This window comes from Aotus nancymaae, unplaced genomic scaffold (genome assembly GCF_030222135.1).
Source record: "Aotus nancymaae isolate 86718 unplaced genomic scaffold, 86718_ANA_hifiasm-v0.15.2.pri h1tg000036l, whole genome shotgun sequence".
Taxonomy (NCBI): Eukaryota; Metazoa; Chordata; class Mammalia; order Primates; family Aotidae; genus Aotus; species Aotus nancymaae.
The window spans coordinates 93,020,488-93,039,953 of NW_026988450.1; the positions used below are offsets into that span (position 1 = coordinate 93,020,488).

Here is a 19,466-nt window from a genome sequence, read left to right on the forward strand (position 1 = left end):
GCCAGTGGTGTGGGTCCGCTCTCAGGCCACCGGACGCCAGCTCAGGCAGGAGCGCAGAGTTCCTTCTACATTGCCCAAGATGGAGTGGTCTGATGACCTCTGTGGCCAGGAATCCCACCCCTAGATTGCAGCTGGCCCTCTTCTCCCATGGTCCTGGGTGAGGCCAGGCTGTTGACCTCAGATTGGATCAGGGGCCCCTGGCACAGACCTGCTGGTGGCAGCCTTGGAGGCACCAGGATGAGGACAAGTCCCCATCCCGGCAGATGCCATCCCGGCATTCCCCATGAGGGCCCTTCATGCCCCTATAGCCTCCTGCTGGCCCTGAAGTTTGCCCTAAGCAAACCTCATCCACAGAAAGCTCACTAGCTTTGTTCTGGGCCTGCATGGGCAGCGTAAAGTCTGAGATGACATCCTGGAGGAAGGGGTGCCTAAGCCAAGCGGTCTCAAAGGAAGTGCAGTGGAGCAGAGAGGTGAGTGGCAGAGCTCCGGACAGATGAGTGGGTGAGGCACAGTGTGGCAGGACCAAACCACTGCAGGAGTGGGCAGGATGGTTCCAGAAGCCTTTGTGTGCAGGTGCGTGTGTGTGCAGGTGTGTGTGTGCATGCAGGTGTGCGCGCGTGTGCAGGTGTGTATGTGTGTGCAGGTGTGTGTGTTTGTGTAGCTGATTTGATAGCACATCTCAGCTGGGTGCGGTGGCTCACGCCTGTAATCCCAGCACTCTGAGAGGCCGAGCGGGGCAGATCACGAGGACAGGAGTTCAAAACCAGCCTGGCCAATATGGTGAAACCCCGTCTCTACTAAAAATACAAAAGTTAGCTGGGCATGGTGGTGCACACCTGTAATCACAGCTACTTGGAAGGCTGAGGCAGAACTGCTTGAACTGGGAGGCAGAGGTTGCAATGAGCCAAGATGGCACCACTGCACTCCAGCCTGGGCTACAGAGCAAGATTTGGTCTCAAAAAAAAAAAAAAAGGCACACCTCTCAAAAGGGAGGGCACAGCCCTGGGTTCACAAGGCTTTCCTGAGCCAGGGACTTGGGGGGAGGGTGGAGAGGTGAGAGCTGGGTGAGAGAGTGCATGGGAAAGCCCTCCTTTGGCTTCTGGGGGCTGTGCTGGGGGCACACCATCAAAGGGAGGACAACTCCTTGCTGATTCCGAATGCCAGGCTTGGCTCTTGTGGCTCAGGGCCAGCCGTGGGCTGAAAGACAGGGCTGAGGGGTGCTTGTCTGCAGGGCACCACACACCCCTCCACCTGCAAATTTCACTCTCAGGGTCAGGGCCAAACACTCACCTGGGGGCGCCTCCAGTAGCCCTCAGCTGGCAAGTCCTCACGCCTCCCCCCCCATCAAGAACCCAGTAAGCAAGCTGGAAATGGCTCCGGGCACCACCCAGACAGGTGCGGACAGGCTTGGCACCTAGGGGTCCAGTCGGTCACCTGGGCCCTCCACCTTGCTCAGGAGGCCGCAGGCCTGAGGTTAGTGGCCCCATGCCCCTGCCCAGAAGTGGTTAGAGAAGAGAAGGCCAGGCGGCCAAGGCTGGAGAGCAGAGCTGTGCAGACGCAGCACCCAGGGGCTGCGGGGAGAGGCCCTACCATCCGGCTCTTCAACATAAGGCTTGGGTTTCTTTCTCAATTTGGACTTCTTCTTAGTGTTTCTTTCCAGAAGCTCTTTTATGTGCTGTGTCACTGGGGAGCAAAGAGAACCATGAGGACCGCAGAACACAATGCCAGGAGCCAATGCCCACTCAGCTCCCGCACTTGGCTGCTGAGGAGGCCCCTGGGCCTGTTGGGGGCTGACCCTGTGCAGCTGGGGGCGGGGCATGTCTGGGGGGACGTGGCTGTGTGTGTGAGTGAGAGAGGTGACAGGGGCCCTTCTGAGCATTGTGTGGGCCAGGAAGCTGCTGTGCCCATGCTGGGGCAAGCGGAGGTGCAGGGAAGGCACCCAGGTGGGAGGGGAGCGGGCAGCTCCTGCCCTCTGGCTGGTGGCAAGGCTGGGGCGGCAGTAGGCCTGGACTCCCTGCAGGCTGGTGAGAAAACCAACAGAAACAAGTGGGCCAAGGCAGCTGGCCCCAAGCCAGGCACTGCAGTGAGAGCAGAGGGGAGCTCCCCTCAGGCTGACCTGGGCCTGCCTCCTGCTCTGGACAGCACAGCTCGGCACTGCTGCCATGCGCCGTGACGACCTGGCTGAGGCCGCGGCTGGCAGGCTTGTGTGAGGCGCCACCTTTTCCCGCTCTGTGCCACACTCTGGGAGTTGCCACTGTGCCCGGCCCACACCTGAGGGGTGGAGTTAGGCTCCAGCTCCTGGACGGTGGACATCTACATCAATTATTTGTAATTATTCTGCACAGATTTGTCTATTCCTATCTATTGAATCATTCATTTGTATCAGTGTAGACTTACAGATTTTTTTTTTTTGAGATAGGATCTCAGTGTGTCGCTCAGGCTGGAATGAGTGGCGCGATCTCGGCTCACTGCAACCTCCACCCTCCGGGTTAAAGCAACTCCCACCTCAGCCTCCTGAGTAGTTGGAATTACAGGCATGCACCACCATGTCCGACTAATTTTTGTATTTTTGGTAGAGTCAGGGTTTCACCCTGTTGGCCGGGTGGGTCTTGAACTCTTGATCTCAATGATCTACCCGCCTCGGCCTCCCGAAGTGCTGGGCTTACAGGTGTGAGCCACTGTGCCCGGCCCACTTAGGGGTTATAATCCAATGGGTCTTTATCTTGTTGCTCAACTTGCTCCAGCTTTGGCCACTGGGAGCTCGTTCCACCAGCTCCGCTGTCCCAGACATCACCCCCACCTCTGGCACTTCCTCACTTCTGACATCTTGTATACGACCTGCACCAGCCCTAGAATCACCCATTTCTCCAAGGAACTCTGAACTCTGAATCCTTTTGTTTTTCTGTTTGAGATGGAGTTGTGCTCTGTCGCTAAGCTGGAGTGCAGCGGTGCGATCTCGGCTCACTGCAACCTCTGCCTCCTGAGTTCAAGTGATTCCCCTGCCTCAGCCTCCTGCGTAGCTGGGACTACAGGCGCATGCCACCATACCCAGCTAATTTTTTGTATTTTAGTAGAGAGGTGGTTTCACCATGTTGGCCAGGAAGGTCTCGATCTCCTGACCTTGTGATCCACCCACCTCGGCCTCCCAAAGTGCTAGGATTAGAGGCGTGAGCCACCGCGCCTGGCCCTGAATCCTTATAATGGAAAATGGTATTTAGAAAGCAGGATCTGAGTGTGAGATGTGGTTTCTGCTGTTGGGAAATGATTGTCTGCAGGCAGTGAGGAAACGCCTGTGTGCACATGAGCTCCTGTTCACAGCACATCTGTAGATATTTCTGTGTGTGACCATCTGTCTCCGCATCAGCTAAACGTGGCCTCTAACTTTACTCTACTACTGCCGCTTGTCACGCAGCCTTCCTCCTCCTGCGTGTCCGTAACTGGTGGATCTTCTCATTCTTTTAACAGTCTTTTGCAGGAGACTTAATTTTGATGAAGTCCAATTTATCAATGTTTTTCTTTTATAGATAGTACTTTGGAATTACATATAAAAATCTTTGCCTCACTCAGGAAAGCAAGCATTTTCTCCCGTTTTGTTCTAGAAGTTTTATAGTTTTACGTTTTATGTCTTGGTTTACGAGTGATCCATTTGCAGTTATTTTTTGTGTATACTCCAAAATATGCATTGAAATTCATCTTTTGTTTGCAATTGCATATCCAGTTTTCCCAGCCCCCAAGAAGGAAATGACTATCCTTTCTTCGCTAAGTGGCCTTCTCAGCACTGTGGAAAGCTGAGGCATGCATACATGGGTCTGCTTCTGAACTCGCTATTCTGTTGCACTGACCCGTCTACCTTGAAGCCACTGCCACACTCTCTCGATGAGTCTAGCTTTATAACAATCAGGTGGAGTAAGTCCTCCAACTTTGAATTTTTTCAAAGGGGTTTTGGCTATTCTAGGTCCTTTGCAATTCCTATGAATTCTAAAATCAGCCTGTCAATTTCTAAAATAAAGAAACGTAGTAAAATTTGCATTCCAAATTAATCTCTGGATGGATTTGGGTAGAACTCACAGCCTAACAGGACTGAGTCTTCTGATTCATAAGCAGAGCAAACCTCTTCATCTACTGAGACCCGCTTTAATTTCAGGAATCGTTTACAGTTTTTACTGCAGGGGCCTTACATGTCCTTTGTCAGATCCATCTCTAGGTATGTCACATTTTAAAATGCTACTGCAGGCAGGCACAGAGAAGTTGAGGCAAGAGGATGGGAGCTCGAGCCCAAGGGCTGGAGGCTACAGTCAGCTGTCACACGCTGCACACCACCCTGGGCAACAGAGTCTCGAAGTAAGTAAATAAATGTGATTAAAAATGTACGAAAAAATAAATAAAATAAAAATAAATGTGATCGTACTCCACCCTGGAGACCCTGTCTCTAAATAAATAAATACATGCAATTGCAAATGGCATTTTAAAATACCACCAGTTTCTAATAGTTTGTTGCTAGTATATAGAAATATACACTAAGGCTTGGTGGCTTACACATGTGATTCCAGCACTTTGGGAGGCTGAGGTGGGAGGATCCCGTAAGCCCGGGAGGTGGAGGCTGCAGTAAGCAGTCAGGGCACCGTTGCACTCCCCTGTGCATACAGTGAGGCCCTGTCTGGAAAAAAAACAAATAAATAGTTTATTTATTTATTTATTTGAAATGAAGTCTTGCTTTGTCACCCAGGCTGGATTGCAGTGGCATGATCTTGGCTCACTGCAACCTCCGCCTCTGGGTTCAAGTGATTCTCCTGCCTCAGCCTTCCAAGTACCTGGGAATGCAGGTGCATGCCACCATGTCTGGCTAATTTTTCTTTTTTTTTAGTAGAGACAAGAGTTTCATCACGTTGGCCAGGCTGGTCTTGAACTCTTGGACTCAAGTGATCCACCCGCCTCAGTCTCCAAAAGTGTTGGGATTACAGGTGTGAGCCACCACACCCGGACTGCTTTGCTTCTTAAGCAGAGTTTGAACCAATCCTTTTGTTTTGAGCTTCAGGGTCACCCTCTTCCCCCTCTGCTAGAGGAATCCGGCTCTACCCACTTCTGAGCTTCTAAGGGTTTGCTGTCTGCTTCAGCTCTTCACTCTCCCGCCACCTGCCCAGGACTCACTGTTCTCGGCCCACAGGCTCCAGCTGCTAAAGCAGCTGTCCTTCCTTTCCCATTTTCTTTCTCTTTGTGAGTTTTTAAAGTTGTGGTAAAATACATGTAACATAAAATTTACCACTTTAACCATTTTAAAATGTACAGTTCTGTGGCATTAAGTACATTTACACGGTTGTACAACCATCACCAATGTCCACTTCCAGAACCTCTTCATCTTCCCAAAGTAAACCTCTGTCCCCATTAAACACTCATCCCCACTTCTCCCCACCAGCCCTTGGCACCCACCATCCTGCCTTCTGGCTCCAGGAATCTGGCTACTCTACGGACCTCATACAAGTGGAATCATATCATCTTTGTCCTGTGACTGGCTTCTTTTCTTTAGCATGACGTCCTCAAGGTTCATCCATATGCATGTCAGAATTTTCTTCCTTTCTTTTTGAGACGGAGTCTTGCTCTGTCCCCAAGGCTGTAGTACAGTGGCACGATCTCAGCTCACGGCATCCTCTGCTGCCCGGGTTCAAGCCATTCCCTGCCTCAGCCTTCTGAGCAGCTGGGACTACAGGCGTGCACCACCATGCCCAGCTAGTTTTTTTGTATTTTAGTAGAGATGGGGTTTCACCATGTTGGTCAGGATGATCTCCATCTGACCTTGTGATCCGCCCGCCTTGGCCTCCCAAAGTGCTGGGATTACAGGCGTGAGCCACTGCGCCGGGCCAATTTCCTTCCCTTTTAAGGCTGGAAATAATTTTCCACTTCATGGCTGGATACATTTTGTTTCTCCATTCAGCCGCTGATGGATCCTTGGCCTGTTTCCACCTTCTAGTTATAAGCATATGCTGCTGTGAACATGGGCGCATGAGTAACCAGCAGAGTCCTTGCTTCCAGTTCTTTTGGGTAATTCCAGAAGTGGAACTGCTAGATGACATGGGAATTCTGTTTTTAATTATTTGAGGAACTGCCTACCAGTTTCCATAGTGGCTGTACCATTTTACATTCCTTTGTGGGTTTTTTCCTTCCTTTAAAAAATTCCTTCACTGTCGTTTTAGTGAGTTCAAGGTAGAGGAGAAACAAATGCACACGCTCAATCTGCCATCTTGAGCTGGAAGCCAGGAGGCCTTGCTGAATGCATGAAGTGAGCAGTGAATTAAACCTTTAAGGGTCTCCAGCCTTCCAAAATACAGAAGTGGAGCAGGTGGGAGGGTGGGGGAGCTGAAGGCTACATACCCACTGCCAGTGTGCCTCGATGTCTGTGTTGAGAACTTGTTGAGGGAGGTCCCAGGGACCGGCCAGGAGACCCTCTGCTCGTATGAAAGTTGTGACCACACGTGACACAAGGCTAAGCTGGGGACATCACCTTGGGGGGCCTCAGTCCCTGAGGGTGGTGGCCACACAGTGCAGGTCACACAGATGCTGGTAGACGAGTCAATCAAAGGCTCCTGGGGCTGAGGCAGGAAAGGTGCTCAGGGTGATGCACCAGGCTCAGCTCTGCCCCTCACTGAGGGTCCCCAGCCGGGTGCCCCGGCCTGAGGTTCGTTTCCTTTCTCTAAGAACTGTGCCACAGCCGAGCTGGCCCTCCAGAGCATAAGCTACATCCTTCTGGGCTAATAGGGTCTGCGTTTCTTTCTTGCTGCTTGCTTGCTTTTAAAGACAGGGTCTTGGCTAGGCATAGTGGCTAATGCCTGTGGGAGGCTGAGGCAGGAGGATCACTGAGGAGTTTGAGACCAGCCTGGCCAACATGGTGAAATCCCACCTCTACTAAAAATACAAAACTTAGCCAGGTGTGGTGGTGTGCACCTGTGGTCCCTGCTACACAGGAGGCTGAGGCAGGAGAATCACTTGAACCCAGGAGGTGGAGGTGCAGTGAGCCAAGATTGCCCACTGCATTCCTGCACTACAACCTGGGTGACAGAGCGAGACTCCATCTCAAAAAAAAAAAAAGGCGGGGGGAGGGGTCTTGCTCTGTTGCCCAGGCTGGAGTGCAGTGGCTCCATCGTGGTTCACTGCAGCCTTAACCTCCCGGGCTCAAGCAATCTTCCTGTCTCAGACTCCCAAGTAGTTGGGACCACAAGCAGGCACCACCATACCTGGCTAATTTCCTTTTTAAAATTTTTCATAAAGACAAGGTCTCACGGCCGGGTTGTGGTGGCTCATGCCTGTAATCCCAGCACTTTGGGACACCGAGGTGGGTGGATAATTGAGGTCAGGAGTTCGAGACCAGCCTGACCAACATGGAGAAACCCCGTCTCTACTAAAAATACAAAATTAGTCGGGTGTGGTGGTGCATGTCTGCAATCCCAGCTACTCAGGGGGCTGAGGCAGGAGAATTGCTTGAACCTGGGAGGTGAAGGCTGCGGTGAGCCTAGATCACATCATTGCACTCAAGCCTGGGCAACGAGAGCGAAACTCGGTCTCAAAAAAAAAAAAAAAAGACAGGGTCTCACTTTGCTGCCCAGGCTGGTCTGAAACTCCAGGTTCAAGGGATCCTCTTGCCTCAATCCAAAGTGCTGGGATTACAGGTGTGAGACACTGCCTGGCCGGGCCTCTTTCTGAGCAGCAGCCAGCACCTGCATATGAAAAGTGGCACCTCCTAGGGACAGGAGGCTGGCTGGAGATGGTGTGAGGCCCATTTGGACAGGGATGGCCACCTTGTATATAGAGGCCTCTCTTCAGGGCTCAGGCCAATCACGGACCCTGACAGAGGAACCTAGGAGTGGATCTTGGGGCTGGAGATGGCGTTCTGGCTGTGAGGGTGGCCATGGTACCACAGCCTAGATGTGGGCCACCTGCCAGTTAGGACCACACAGGTCCCAGGCCACTGTCACTCCAATAGGCCTTCCTTGGCAGAGCTCTGAAGCCATGGACGCCCAGGCTGGACCCCGATTCCCTTTTTCCATGCAGGCTGGGAGACCCCGCAGGGGCAAGACACGAGGGCAAAAGCACACCAGCCTGTGTGTGAAGGGCAGCAGCCTGGGGCACAGACTCCCAGGAAGCCCCAGCCACACACTGGCTAGTCAGCTGGCCCCAGGTGGGCCCCAGGAACCTCAGGCCTTTGTCTGGCTGTCTGTCTCCTGGCCCTTCTCTTCCCTACTCTCGGGTACCCACTGCAGCTGCATGCTGTGCTAAGCAGCGGAGGCTCAGCTCCACAGCCTCCAGTTCAGGCACGACATTTCCAGGCCCCTTTGGAAGAGACCGAGGAGATGAGCTATGATGCTAATAGGAACACAGTCCCTAGGACTCCATCTGCTTCTTGAAGGGCCCAAGAGCAGGGACGGGGTTCACCGGCCAGCCCAGCCTGCCTGGCTCCCTGCTCTGGTCCTCTACACACCAGGAGCCCGGGCCACCTGCCAAGCTCTGCCTTTGCTGTCATCTTGTGTTGAAAAGTCCATGTCAGGTGAAACCACACGGCTTCCAAAATCTCCCCACAAACAGTTGACGGGCCGGGTGATGCCTATACCCAACACACTGTCCCCAGGACCCTCCCACTGCCCTGTGGCCCCCACCCTGCCTCTGTGTGCCCACAGCAGCATTAGATTTCCTCACCTGGGCTGGGTGTGATGGGGTAAGGCCCAGCAAGGCCCCGATCAGGAGCTCAATCTCTGCAGAGGCAAAGGCCAGACCGGGGTGGGCTCTCACTGGCACAGGGCAGAGTATGGCATGTCTCACCTGGAGTACGTGCACGTGTGTGTATGTGCATGCATGTGCGTGTGTATATGTGTTCGTGCACGTGTATGTGTGAGCGTGTGCCTGTTCGTGCGTGTGTGCCCGTGTTCGTGTGCACACGTGTTCATGTGCGTGTGCACATTTGTGTGTGCACGTATGTGTGCACATGTTCATGTGCGTGCATGCACGTGTTCATGCTCGTACGTGCCTGTATATGTGTGAGCATGTGTGCCCAGATATTCGTGTGCATGCGTGCGTGCATCTGTGTGCACTTCTGGACATCGGTTTTGTGGCTGTGCCCTGCAGATACCCACGATGTGAGGTAGAGGGTGGCTTGCTGCAGACACAGGGCTGCCCAGCTGATGGCACCATGGCCTGGGCCCAGGACACCTAAAGTATCGCCTTGGAGAGCCCTGGGCACACTCTGGCCTCCCATGTTGCCCCAGCTCAGGTGCTGTATGACCTGCGTGTGAGCTGCCGCCATCACTCCTGCCTGCTCACAGGAGCCTTCTGCCAGGCCCAGGCCCAGAACAGGCAGCCTGGGTCTTGCCAGGGTAGTAACCCCTCCAGGCCACGGATGGTAGAAGGCAGGTTCAGCAGGCATGCAGGGGCCTGATCGCAGCTGCTCTGTCCTTAGCCTCTTTGTGCCTGCTTTTGCCAGGGAGCGGGACTGGCCATGGTGGGTTCGGTGCAGAGTGGATGCAGCCATCGAGGCCCCATGCTTCATGTCTGCCAGGGCCCCAGGGCTCTTCACCTCAGTGCATAGGTGGGGCTCCAGAAAGAGGCCCACATCCAGCGGAGGCCCAGGGTGTATAGTGTTTCAGATGTGTGTGGAGCCATAGCCCTGTGCTGGGGGCTGCCAGGGACTCACCAGGTGCTGCCCAGCATAGCAGGCACCCTCTCCACTGCCCTTACCTGAGTGGGTGGCAGAGCCTGAGCAACGCCTTACCTTTGGTGTCATTGACTGGGTCCATGTGCCGGTAGATGTAGCCTTCCAGGTAGGAGTGGAACTTGGGAGTAGGGGGGAAAAAGGCCAAGCAGATGGCCATGAGCTCCCAGCCACGGGCCAGGCTCTCCAGGCGGAAGTTCTCCGTGGTCTGCCGGCACAGCTGGATGTAGAGCTCGTCCCGCAGGCCCTGCACGCTCCAGCCCTTGGTGGCGACCTCCAGGGCCACGTGTAGCGGGTCGGCCTTGGCCCGTCGGTCGCCCATGTACATCTGGATCAGCTTGAAGAGCTCACAGGCCTCCTTCTTCACGTGCCGGTCGCTGGTCACGATCATGGGCTTCTTGATGGACTCGCTGCTCCAGGCCAGCATGTTGGCGATGGACACCTTCCGCCGGAAGAGGCCCTGCGTGTGCTTGTTGAAGTGCTTGGAGGCCCAGTTCTCGATGTCGGTCTCCGAGGAGGGCTTGCGCAGCGTGAAGGTAGGGAAGACGCAGCTGGAGCTGGGCATGCCGCTGCGGCTCTGCCGGCTGCTCTCAAACTGGGCACAGGCACCAAGGTCCTCAGACTGAGAAGGACAAACGGGGCTGGGCTGTTGGGGGAGGGAGAGGGCCAGGCAGATGGGCCCACTGGGCCACAGCCCCGAGAAGAGTGAGCCGGGACCCCACCAGAGCCAGCCAGGTGAGAGGCACCGTCTGCTCACCACAAGGCTGCCTGAGGTGGGAGACCCAGGGGAGCCCTGCCTGTCCACAGAGGCGGCCAGGGCACCAGAGCCCTGCACTCTTGGGGTGAGGCAGGGCGGCTGGAGCAGCACGGCTGTTCGGTGACCGAGATGACCCGGCTGAGGGTGAGGTGGGAGGAAGGAGAGCACCCACTGGCATCCCCGGGGGGCTGACCTCATTCTGCTGCCCCCCAGGGAAGTGTCAGTGTCCTCGTTCAGACACGGAAGGCTGCAGTTCACACCAGGTGAAGGTGCCATCTGGTTCCCAATCCCTCACTCCTGGACCCCAGGCCCTTACTCCAGCCTTCACCCTAGGCCGACCTCCAGGAGGCCCCTCTCTGGCTGCTGCTCTCAGAGGACCCTGCTCTGAGCCCCAGGCCTCTCTGCCCTCTTTCCTGCCTGTCCTCTTGTCCTCCTGCATCTTGAGCAGTGGACAAAGGCATGGACTGGAAGCTGCCCTGAGCTCTCCACCCTGGAGGCCACGAAGGCCACGAAGGTCACGAAGGCCACCCAGGTTCTTGAGGCCTCCCCACCGCAGGCAGCTCCCTGGGTTCTTCCTCCGGCCCCTGGCCCTCAGACGCTAGGCCTGCCCTCTGCCTTGGCTTCCTGTGTCTGCAGCAGACCAGTATGAAAGGCCAGGGTTGGGAGGGGAGGCCAAGTGCCCGTGGCCTCCGTGGGATTCAGCCTCCACCAGCTCCAGCCACCCGGTGGGGAACCGTCAGAGGCCTTGGGCTGTGTGCAACATCCCAGAATTCCTGGGGCGTCCGTCCTCTCAGCAGCTCTTCCTACCAGAGGGAGTCTTGGGGACTGGCTTTAAGAACCACCAGGGAGCCCCTGACACCCTGTCTGTCCGCTCCTCAGGAGCCCAGGCCACAGCACTGGTGGCCACGACCCTCCCAGTCTGTTGAGGCCTCCTCTGTTCTATGGCTTGAGTCAGGGCGTGGCCTCCTGCTCCCAGGTGCCCCGAGAATGACGAAGGCACTGCCAGGGCACCCCCAGAAGCCCACACCCCACAGGGGACTCCTTCTGGACTCCCGGCTGCACCCTGACAGCCTGCTGGAGTGCCCAGGCCGAGACACGGGGCTTCAGAGCTCTGCGTGCACGCCCGCAACACCAGGTCTCCTCTGCCCAGCCCATGGGGCCCACCCGGACCCCAGGCTGGCCGCAGGCTCTCCAGCTTAGCCCACCCGCCAGGCCCTCACCTGTGAGGGGTGGAGGTAGGGCTCCGGTGAGGCCAGGTTGGTCTGCACAGAGACGCTCTTCTCCAGCAGGATCTGGGGGAAGCCAAGTTTCTCGAAGGTGCCCCTTCTCCAGTGCTTGTTCTCCTGCTGGGCCAGCGCCTCGTCCTCGCTGAAAGCGCGCACCACCGGCCCGGGCATGGGCAGTGGCAGGGCGCCGTCGCTCTCGTAGCCAGAGCCGTCCTGCTGGGAGTCCCAGCTGCTCCTCTGCTTCATGTGGAAGTGGGCCTGCTGCGCCTCCCAAGCCAGCCGAGCCTGCGCCAGGAAGGGCTCGGCCGCGCCCCGCGCCCCATCGGCCTCACCGTCCGCTCGCTTCACCGGGGCGAGGCTGGTCCCGCACGGGGGCTGTTCCTCGGCCAGCGGCTGCTCGCCAAGCAAGTCCCCGGGGCCCTCGGTGGGGGCGGCGCCGGGGGCCTGGCACAGGGAGGGCTTTCTGCTCTTTCGCTTGCGCGTGCCCGGGGAGCAGCCTGTGGAGGACAGAGTGTCCTGCTGGCTGGACCAGGACATGGCGTCCTCCTGGGCCTGTGGCAGCGGCGTGGGCGGCTGGCCGTGCCGCAGCTCGGGCCCCTCCATCGTGCTGTAGTCTCCGGACTTGACGCCCAGGCGCTGGTCCCTCAGCAGGCAGGGGCTGGGCTGCAGCGAGTAGGAGCCGCCGCCGGGGTTGGGCGCGTACTTGTGCCGAGGGCCGGCGCGCAGCTTGGGGCTGGAGCCCGCCTGCTCCACGTAGACCAGCTGCCGCACGTACTCCTTGCCCGCGGGGCTGTACTCCAGGCTCAGGAAGCGCTCGGGGCACTTCTGCTTGGTGAGCACCAGCTGCTGGCAGGGCGACGGGGGCCCCTGCTTGTTGGGCTGAAGGAACGGCCGGGGCTTGCGGCCCGGCGACCGCTGGGGAGAGCCGACCTGGTAGCCCCCGCCTGCCTCGAACTGCACGTCCATGGGGGGCTCATCATAGATGGGGGCCTGGTACTCTACTGGGGGCTCCTCGTAGAGCGGGGGCTCGTAGCCGTAGCGCGGGGAGGAGGGCTGCGAATCCCCAGAAGGCTTTCGCGGCTGGGCCAGCAGCGGGGAGCTGCTCCCGGGGAGCTCGGCCCTCTTCAGGAAGGGTGACGGCCTCCGCTCTGGGAAGAAGATGGTGCCGTCAGCCTCCGGGGCGAAGGTCTGCAGGCTGGGCGAGTGCTGGCTGCCAGAGGGTCTGCGGGAGCGGACCCCGGATGGGCCGTCCGGGGTGTAGCCATTGCCCTGGGCGGCGAGAAAGCTGGGCTCGCGGTCAGCGACCTTGATAAGCATGCGCTCTTTGGCGCCTGAGTTCCACCGCAGCGAGGAGGTCCTGCAGGGGGTGGACGCGCACAGGTGACTGACTACATGCCTGCTGCTTCTGGGCACGCCCCACCCTTTCGGGGGCTGCAGGTGGCGGCTCCCACGAACCCTCTGCGGTACACCTTCCACGCTGGGGCCCTGTGCCCTGGAGCCCCTCACACCTGCCCGGCCCCAGCCCCTTAGCCCTCCCTCTGGGGCTCTCCTGCCTGGAGCTGCCGCCCACGACCAGGCATCTGTCTGCTCTCATCCCAGCCCCTGACCAGGCACAGAGCTGCTTCTGAAACTAGAACCCAGGGCAGCCCTGCCAGGGCCCTCTTACTGTGGATGCTGGGCAGATGCCTCCTGAGCTGCCTGAGCCGCAGGGCAGGCCTGGGCCCTGTGTTCCTGCTGAGTGGTGGCACTGGACCAGTCTCAGCGGGTCCAGGTGAGCCCACCAGGAGCAGGGTACAATACCAGCGTCCCAGGGCCCCATTTTCCAACCGGGGGCTCCTGTGAGCTCCAAAAAGACTAACTGTCCTCCCTGACCCTGCCCCAGTCACCACGCTCACTCCAACATCTGCAGGTGTCCCACTAACACCCGCACCTGGCCAAGGGCACCACAGGCCTTGGAGTCATGCTGTCTGTGTCCTCACCAGTCCCCTCAACCCAGTGCACGAGCCCCACTCGCTTATCTGCAACACGGGAGACCCTACCCTGGGCTGCAACACAGGGCGGGTATGTGGACGTGATGCCCACACATGCTCTGCCCCGGCGGCCCAGGGAGAGATGAGGGGCTCCTCTGCCACCTTCAGTCTCCCGGAGACCCCTTGGGTGTGGTCCTCTATTTGGGATGCACAGCACTTCCTACATCTGCAGCCTGACATCATCTACAATTTCCAAATGTCACTGTTACCCTGTCCCCTCTCCTCTCTTCTGGGAATCCAACTGCAGTCTTTCTCACTGCACATCACGTGGTTTTGTTTTGTTTTTTCGAGACAAAGTCTTGCTTTGTCACCCAGGCTGAAGTACAATGGCGTGATCTCACCTCACTGCAACCTCCGCCTCCCAGGTTCAAGCGATTCTCCTGCCTCAGCCTCCTAAGTAGCTGGGATTCCAGGGTGCACCACCACGCCTGGCTAATTTTTGTATTTTTAGTAGAGAGGGGGTTTCACCATGTTGGCCAGGCTGGTCTTGAACTCCTGATCTCAGGTGATCTGCCCGCCTCGGCCTCCCAAAGTGGCAGAATTACAGGTGTGAGCCACTGCGTCTGGCCCCACTGGTTCTGACGCTGTGTTCCACAGTTCCCATCGCTTGGCAACTCCATACTTCAGAGTATCTTCTTCTGAACTACCTTCCAGTTTACTACTTTTCTCTTCAGCTGTGTTTAATCTGCTCTTAAATGCACTGTCTTAGTCTATTCAGGCTGCTACAACAAAATACTACAAATGAGGTAGCTTAAAAATAGGGAATGGCCGGGCCTGGTGGCTCACACCTGTAATCCAAAGGACTTTGGGAGGCTGAGGCAGGAGGATCACTTGAGCCCAGGGGTTCAAGACCAACCTGGGCAACATAGCAAGACCTCATCTCTACAAAAACAAACAAAAACCAATTAGCTGAACATGGTGGTGTGCTCCTGTAGTCCCAGCTACTCAGGAAGCTGGGGTAAGAGGATTGCTTAAGCTTAGGGAGGTCAAAGCTGCAGTGAGCCATGATCGCACCACTGCTCTCCAGCCTGGGTGACAGACTGAGACCCTGCCTAAAAAAACTAAATAAATAAAAATAAAAAGAACCCCAGGAATTTGGCCAGGCATGTTGGCTCACATCTGTAATCCCAGCACTTGGGCAGGCTGTGGCAGGAGGATCACTTGAAGCCAGGAGTTTGAGACTAGCCTGGGCAACACAGTGAGACCTCATCTCTAAACAAACAACTACAAAAGTAGAAACCCCACACATTTTATAAGCCAGTTGCGTCCCTCTGATTGAGGTGGGGTCCTTCTGGACAAGGCCACACTCCCCATTGCCTGGGGGGTTGGTGAGGTGAGGCCAGGAAGACATGGGACCCCCTGACCTGCTGGCCATGGTGCGATCTGTTTCAGAACGCCGGGCCATGGGCCCGCTTGGCATGGGCATAGCACCCAGGTGAGAAGTCAGGGCAGCAGCCGGGGGCAGAGTGCAGGTGACTGTTCCTGGATTTCTGCCTATGGCTGCTGGAGGTTGCTCCCAGCCTGACACCAGGGACCAGCCAGGCAGCATGGACGGTGGCAGCCAGTGTGGCAGGGGCCACCAAGCCCTGAGGGCCAGGTGTGGAGTCAGCCCCTCCATGGCCTGGGACGCTAAACAGTGAAGGGCTCCGGAGTTCGGGAGCTCTGGGGCTGAACTCCAGTCTGTTGCTCTGGCTGCAAGACTTGGATTTCACTTAACATCTTTCTGCCTCGGTTTCCCCCTCAGTTATGATGAAGGTCAACAAAACAACGTGCATGTAGTAAGGCCGTGAGCTCAGCACTGACACAGAAAACCTTCGGTAAATACAAAGCATTAGTTCTGCAATCTGCGCTTCTTTTTACCTCTTAACAGACACGCCTCAGGCCTGGGCAGATGGCCTCAGCACAGGGTGCCCTGCCATGGCCCTAGGGAGCCACTTCTCCACTGCCAGTTGAGGTTTGCTGAGGGAGGGCAGGGGGCTGGCAGGCTGCCAGGAGGGTGGGGTGAGTGTGAGGAGAGGTGAGAGCAAGGGAAAGGCTTGCTGGTCAGATGTGACCTCACATTCACCTGTGTCCCCTCCAGGCCTGACCCTGCCAGGCTGCCCCCGCTGCCATCCCTGCTGCTCTAGATGTGGTCTCTTGATACCCCTGAGTGCTGGTATCAAGCTGGTGAGGTTTCTTTTTCTATCTCAATACAGAGAACACCGGAAGCAACGTGCTTTCCCCAGGCTGCGAGGGAGTAGTACACCTTCACTGTATCTCAGGGCTGGGTCAGCAGCTCCCTGGCTTTTGTTTATAATTTCTTTTTTTTTCTTGAGTGAATTGAGTTCATGTAGTTTATTTCACAGGGACTTTATTTCTTGCCATCCCACATGGCATCACACTGGTCCATTATGCTGGTGGCACACTTGTGAAAGGAAGCACCAGGCATGCTCTGGGGGCAGAGTGGGGCTTCCAAGGCCTCCCGAGCCCAGCAGGCCTGGCTGGCTCGCATCTGTTTTTTTTTTTTTTTTAAAGATGGAGTCTTGCTCTGCCACCAGACTGGAGTGCAGTGGTGCAATCTCAGCTGACTGCAACCTCCGCCTCCTGGGTTCAAGTGATTCTTCTGCCTCAGCCTCCCGAGTAGCTGGGACCACAGGCGCGTGCCACCATGTCTGGCTAATTTTTTTGTATTTTTAGTAGAGACAGGGTTTCACCATGTTGGCCAGGGTGGTCTCGATCTCTTGACCTTGAGATCCACCCACCTCAGCTTCCCAAAGTGCTAGGATTACAGGCGTGAGCCACCGCGCCTGGCTGCATCTGCTCTGCTCGCAGCCTCTGTGGGGCTGGCGTGGGGCTGGCCACCAGCTCTCCTCCCACTTCCCAGAAGCACCCACATGGCTGTGGCAGCTCACACCCAGGCCTCCAGCATGTCCAGAGGGAAGCTTCACTCTGGACATGGGAGTCCAGAGTGGGAGTGCAGGTTGGTTGAGGGCGGGACCTCCTAGGAGCGGCTACAGTGGGACCCTGGCACACTCAGCACTCCACCCCAGGAGATGTCAGCACCATCTGTAATTGTGCCCAGCTTGCTGCATGGCAGGTCCTCTCACTGGCTCCCCAAGGAAGTTAAGTTCCTTCTTTCCAGAAGCCCTAGATCACAGGAAGAACTGGCTTGGCAGATTCAGCGGGGCGCCTGCTCTTAGCCAGCTGAATCCACAAGTGTCAATCTGGTGAGCTTGAGTCCCCCTCCACATATCATTAGAACACACAGAGTTGGCAGCTTTCAGCAAAAAGGACAGAGAACGTCTCAGGACAGGGTCCAGCTGTCCACTTCCCCCCACTGCTCCACCCTCCCAGCTAAACATGCAGGCACCACCCCAGGGCACAGAACCCCTCGGAGGCAGTGTCCTGCTGCTGCACACTGGCAGGCCTCCCTCATCCCCCTGTGGGTCCAGCCTCCTCTTCCAGACACCACTGGACCTCCGTCCCAAGGTCACAGCGACAGGATGACAGTGACAGGTGAGGGACGTGAGGAGGGGCTGAGCTGTCTGGTGTGAGGCAGCCCCCAACAGGTCGCTGGAGGAGGCCAGGCCACCACCACCACACTGGCCAGGGGCCACGGATCACCCTCAGGGATGCACTGCACCACTCAGAACAGTCGCTGGCTTGGGCCGGCCGATGAGTGGCAAGGCCTCTCCTCCCTACCAGGTGCAGAGGGGGCCTGATGCCCCCACACAGAGCTCATGTGGGCTGTCTCCTCCCAGCCATTAGCCTACGGCCTCGAAGTACAGCTGCTGGCCCTGTGTCAGGGGGCCTGGCCAGCACGTGGACGCACCCATGGTCTGAACAGGGATCTTCAGCGGCTGAATCGCCGGCCAGCTGAAAGGTGCCAGCCTGAGAGGGGCTAAAGGCACAACAGAGGCAGCAGCCACAGGAAATGCAGCCACTGGAGGGCTGTGGGACCTGGGGACCTCCCGGAGGATCCTTGGACCTTCGTGGAGACCAGGACCTGATGTGTCAGCTCATGTGGCCAAAGGTGGCCGAGCCACCGGAGTATCCCTGCAGGTGTGAGGAGCAGGGTGCTGGGGCGGGCTTACCTTGGCGACCCACCCCCCACCTGACATCCCCAGAGAGACCCAGAGGGTCCTCCTCACCACATGTGGGACACCTGTTTCCCTGAAAGCTCTGTGGGGGTCGAAGATGAGGTCAGAGTTACCGCCAGTGAGTCAGGCCCTTGATTCTGGGGGAGAATGGCGTGGCACCCTGGGGATGGTGGAGCTAAGGCAGTGCTTGGCAACCAAAGACCAGGTGGTCACGTGCCACCATGAAGATGCAGTCGTGTTGGTCTGCTAAGCACATGCTGGGTCCACAGGAGCTCCGAGGCTGTTGATCACAGCCGGGACCTCATCTGCCACAGTGGGGTGGTCCTTCCGACTGTGGCTCTGTCACTTTGCAGTGACCACCGAGTCAGCTGCCTAGACCGTCCCACTGATGGGGAAGCGGAAGCTCGGAAAGGCTATAAAACCTGCCCTCGATAGCTGACTTCTGTCTCAGAATTAAAAAAAAAAAAAAAGGAAAAAAAACCTGCCCTCCATTAAACTGCCACACTGCTGGGACCAGGGCAGGCTCTGATTCCCTCCCACAACCGTAATGTTCAGCAAATACAAACGTAAGAAACAAACCACTTCCAAGCTCCGGCTGTTCAATCATCTGTGAAAACTGCCAGAGCCCCCACAGGCCTTCTAGTTCCTCCCCAGCACCATGGTGCTCCTGGGTGTCCATGCTGTGGACACCCACCCCCTACAGAAACAGCAGCTGGCCCTGGTCCTGCAACCCCCACAGCACTCTGGTCACCACCCAGCCAAGGAGGAGAAATCCAGGTGCCTGCCCCTCCCTAGACATCTGGTAGGACGGAGGAAGGGCCCTGCCCACCCAGCGTGAAGGCAGTAGGGTCTTGATGGGGGTCTCCAGAACCTTCCAGCAGTCTGTGAGGCTGACCCAGGACTACTGGAAGCCAAAGCCCACCCCTCTGCTGTGACTAGTGCCAACCTTCCAGATGGGTCTGGCAAGTGCTTTGGCACGTGTGGCCTGAGCTGCCAGGGGTGGACCTAACTGAGGACCCTTCAGCACTCTGCTGCTCCACCAGGGGCTGAGCGAAGCGCCACAGGCTCCAGGCTGCCTAAGCCAGGCAGAGACAAGGTTCCCAGACAGGGGCTGCCAGTGGGCCTCAGGCAGCTCTAAGGGGCTTCTGCCCAGGCCCCTGGCACTGCAGCCTCCATGACCTTTCCAGCTCTAGGTCCATGGCATTGCCCCCGTGTGCCACACACCTCCCACTCGCAGTTAACCCAGCTCACTGAGGAAGCCATCCTTCCATGAGCAAACCAGGCCACACCTGAGAAATGAGTTCTACCTGTAGTGAAGAAGCTGGCCATCCGCACTGTAATCCCGGTAAATCTCATAGTCCTTCTCGAGGAACACTCCTGGTGGTGAAGAACTGAAATATGGTAAAATGAAAGAGGTATGAACATAAGGGCAGTCACTGAAACATAGGGTGCATTTACAATAACCAGCCTTTCCCTGACTTAAGAACATGGCATTGCCACCTCAATTTCCTGGGAATGACCTGCTTCCTGCCCACAGGCTGTGCTCTTCATCTTCTGCCCTGAGCCCACCTCCTTCCATCAGGGACACACCACTGTGGCCCATCCAGAGGTCAGGGGGCAGCTGGGACACCCGGGTTTCAGAGGCTTGAACCACTGGAGCTGGGCCTACTGTTCAAAGGGTAC

General features: G+C 57.0%; 1 protein-coding gene across 3 annotated transcripts in view; it reads right to left on the reverse strand.

Moving 5' to 3' along the window:
- Positions 1–19,466, reverse strand: part of ARHGAP39 (Rho GTPase activating protein 39) — a 145,064-nt gene that overhangs the window by 4,898 nt on the left and 120,700 nt on the right. For 2 of the 3 annotated variants that reach the window (XM_064384729.1, XM_012473364.3), the window contains 4 exons: positions 19,091–19,174; positions 11,669–13,031; positions 9,752–10,313; positions 1,591–1,683 (listed from right to left, as the gene is read on the reverse strand). In XM_064384729.1, coding sequence (XP_064240799.1) covers positions 1,591–1,683; positions 9,752–10,313; positions 11,669–13,031; positions 19,091–19,174 — 2,102 coding nt within the window. The remainder of the gene's footprint in view (positions 1–1,590; positions 1,684–9,751; positions 10,314–11,668; positions 13,032–19,090; positions 19,175–19,466) is intronic. The other variant, XM_064384730.1, reaches the window with a different exon arrangement.